This window comes from Montipora foliosa, chromosome 3 (assembly GCF_036669935.1).
Source record: "Montipora foliosa isolate CH-2021 chromosome 3, ASM3666993v2, whole genome shotgun sequence".
In the NCBI taxonomy this organism is placed as follows: Eukaryota; Metazoa; Cnidaria; class Anthozoa; order Scleractinia; family Acroporidae; genus Montipora; species Montipora foliosa.
The window spans coordinates 53,088,893-53,091,392 of record NC_090871.1 but is presented as its reverse complement, the minus strand read 5'-3'; the positions used below and the strand labels follow the sequence as shown (position 1 = coordinate 53,091,392).

At 40.3% G+C, this 2,500-nt stretch overlaps 1 protein-coding gene across 2 annotated transcripts in view; it reads right to left on the bottom strand.

Moving 5' to 3' along the window:
- LOC137997658 (uncharacterized) overlaps positions 1 to 2,500 on the bottom strand; it is a 34,240-nt gene that overhangs the window by 5,729 nt on the left and 26,011 nt on the right. For both annotated transcript variants that reach the window (XM_068843762.1, XM_068843763.1), the window contains exon 5: positions 1 to 1,190. This exon is cut by the window's left edge and continues 337 nt beyond it. In XM_068843762.1, coding sequence (XP_068699863.1) covers positions 1 to 1,190 — 1,190 coding nt within the window. The remainder of the gene's footprint in view (positions 1,191 to 2,500) is intronic.

Here is a 2,500-nt window from a genome sequence, read left to right as displayed (position 1 = left end):
CAAGAATCCTCGGCTTTTGGTATAGCCTTTCACTCTGAAGCGATGTTTGGGAATACCACATTCAAGCAATCGATTTGCCATTTCTTCATGTTTTCCATCGGGTGCCCCGACAACAACAAGATAAGAGTCTGGCAACGCCGCAACAGATCTTGCTGCTATGACAAATCCCTCAGCATCTCCACGACCAAACAACAGAACACTGAAATGTTCTTTTTCCTCAGGAAGTTGTTGAATACTGACAAATTCATCAATAATACCGGGAGTGAACTCGAAAACATCTTGATCTTTTTGACAACTGCGGAGATATTTGCGAAAGGCCTCCGCAAGCTTGGGCCCAACTTTTACAACGATATTAGCCATCTCGCACAGCCCAACTTCGACATTGTCCTTTTCCTCGCCCTTCGAGATTGGATTCTCATAACACTTGAATATGTCTAGTTCCTCTGGGTCAGTGTGTAGCAATTGCATCCACTTACATTTGTGAGATTTGCGGATAACTTGAGCTTGGCGACCAAGTTTAACTCCATGACCAACAATAACGTCTATTTGCAAATGCTCTGGTGGAAAGCTGAGCCATTCCAGTTCTTCGTACCCTAGCAGTGGTGCTGCCTCAAGAATCTTTATGCCGTGGCTGAGAGCTTCTTTCCTATCCTCCTTAGAGCATTTCGGTAAAAAGTATGTGATTTGGACTTCTGGGAATTTGGCCAGCTGTATGGCGAACTCTCTGTTGATTGTGGAAAGTTCGCCTTTACTGGATCCCCACTCAGAAGCCAAAATGGTGACTTGAACTTTGTTGGGGCCAGGTTCTTGAAATTGCTGCCATGAAGCTGACGTCATAGCTAAGTGTGGTGTTGTCTTCTCCTCCAGGAATACCTCCATAATAATTTCATCTCTTTTTACCAACTTGTAAAGATCCTCTGTTATCAAAGCACTTTCCAAGTTTTTCTTAAGCAGGCCGCTCTCAAAATTCTGCCGAAGGGAATGCAATCCATGCAAATCAATGACTTCAAGGATGCAAATAATTGATCCTTCAAAAATGTATTTCAAAAGAACTCCAGTTGGCAGGACGACTCGATGAAACAGCTGAATCATTCTTTCAGGGTCATCGATATACTTTGCTAGTATGAGGTCTGTTCCAGCAACCCATGCACCTCCATAGGCTAGTTTGAGGACAACTTTGAGGATAATATCTGTTGTAAGGATCAAACCAAACAAAATTTAATTAATGACAGTATTTAAGCAATAGAGAACGTTTTCCATGTTTGCATAGCCTGATATAAACACGAGAGGGGTTGGGAGAATTCGAGACAGTCATGCAAACCCGCGACAAAGACGAGGGTTTGCATAACTGTCGAGAATTGTCCCAACCCCTCGAGTGTTTATATCAGGCGATGCAAACACAGGAAAAAGGTTTTCTATTGCTTTTATAAAATATTTCTCAAAGATAATTCAACAAATCAAGGAAAATGCTGGTTTTTTCACTTTTTGATTGAAACAGATTTTCTTGACACACGCTCGTATTTCCTGCCAACCAATCAAAACGCGCGTCTGACAATACATAACCAATCAAAGTTCGTGAGATGTCACAGCCGTGTTTACATTCTCTTATCTAAACACAGCTATTGACCAATGAGAGTGCGCATACTATCCTAATTATTTTATAAAAGTAAATCTTTTATTGCAGTAAATGTTTGCCCGTGGAGACAGAGGAGGGCTGGCTCAGGTGGCGACCTTTTATTACCTGTAAAAATTAGCTACAAATATCACCCTTGTGTTTCTGTATGTCTCTGTTTGTTTGTTGTTGTTGTTTGATTTATGTGTATTGTATTTGATGTAAATAAATAAATCAATTTGTAAAAAACATCACCCTTGCCTGATAAGTAGTCGTCGGAGGTCGTATAACTGCAAATTTTTAATTTATCCCTAACAATTATGCAATTAAACTTTGTGACCTTAGCGAGAGTAAAGTTATTTTGCGATATTTCGCTCAACGCAGGCCATTTTTAAATCGCTTCAGTGAAGCTAGAAAGTGAAATGCCTTATTTAAATCTTTTTGAAGGCATTTAACAGCGTTTTGGTTTAAGAGGACACCGTGACCCCCAATAAGTCATCAGTTGCGAGTATCTCTCATACCCAATTTTAACCAATATTAACCAAGAATTCTGCAGCTGGGTTCTAGGCCTGTGCAGTCTTCGGCAGGTTGTTTAACGTTTTCTATAAAGGTTAGCGTTAGTTTTATGTCAGGGTAAATGCAGCTGCAGTTTATCCTTACTTGAGGAACAGCGCTAGCATTTCGGGGACACTTTGTGACGTTAATTGTCTGTATTCCGAGAAACGAGTGATTTTGAAGTTGGGAAAAAGAGCAAGAGGACACTTCGTGACGCATATTAAAATCCGCACGCATTTAATTACCTGTATTTCTGGACATATCTGATGATTTTTTTAAAATAACGTATCAAATTGCATCTTCCAGTTTTCTTAAGAAGAGGGAAGGTCTCAG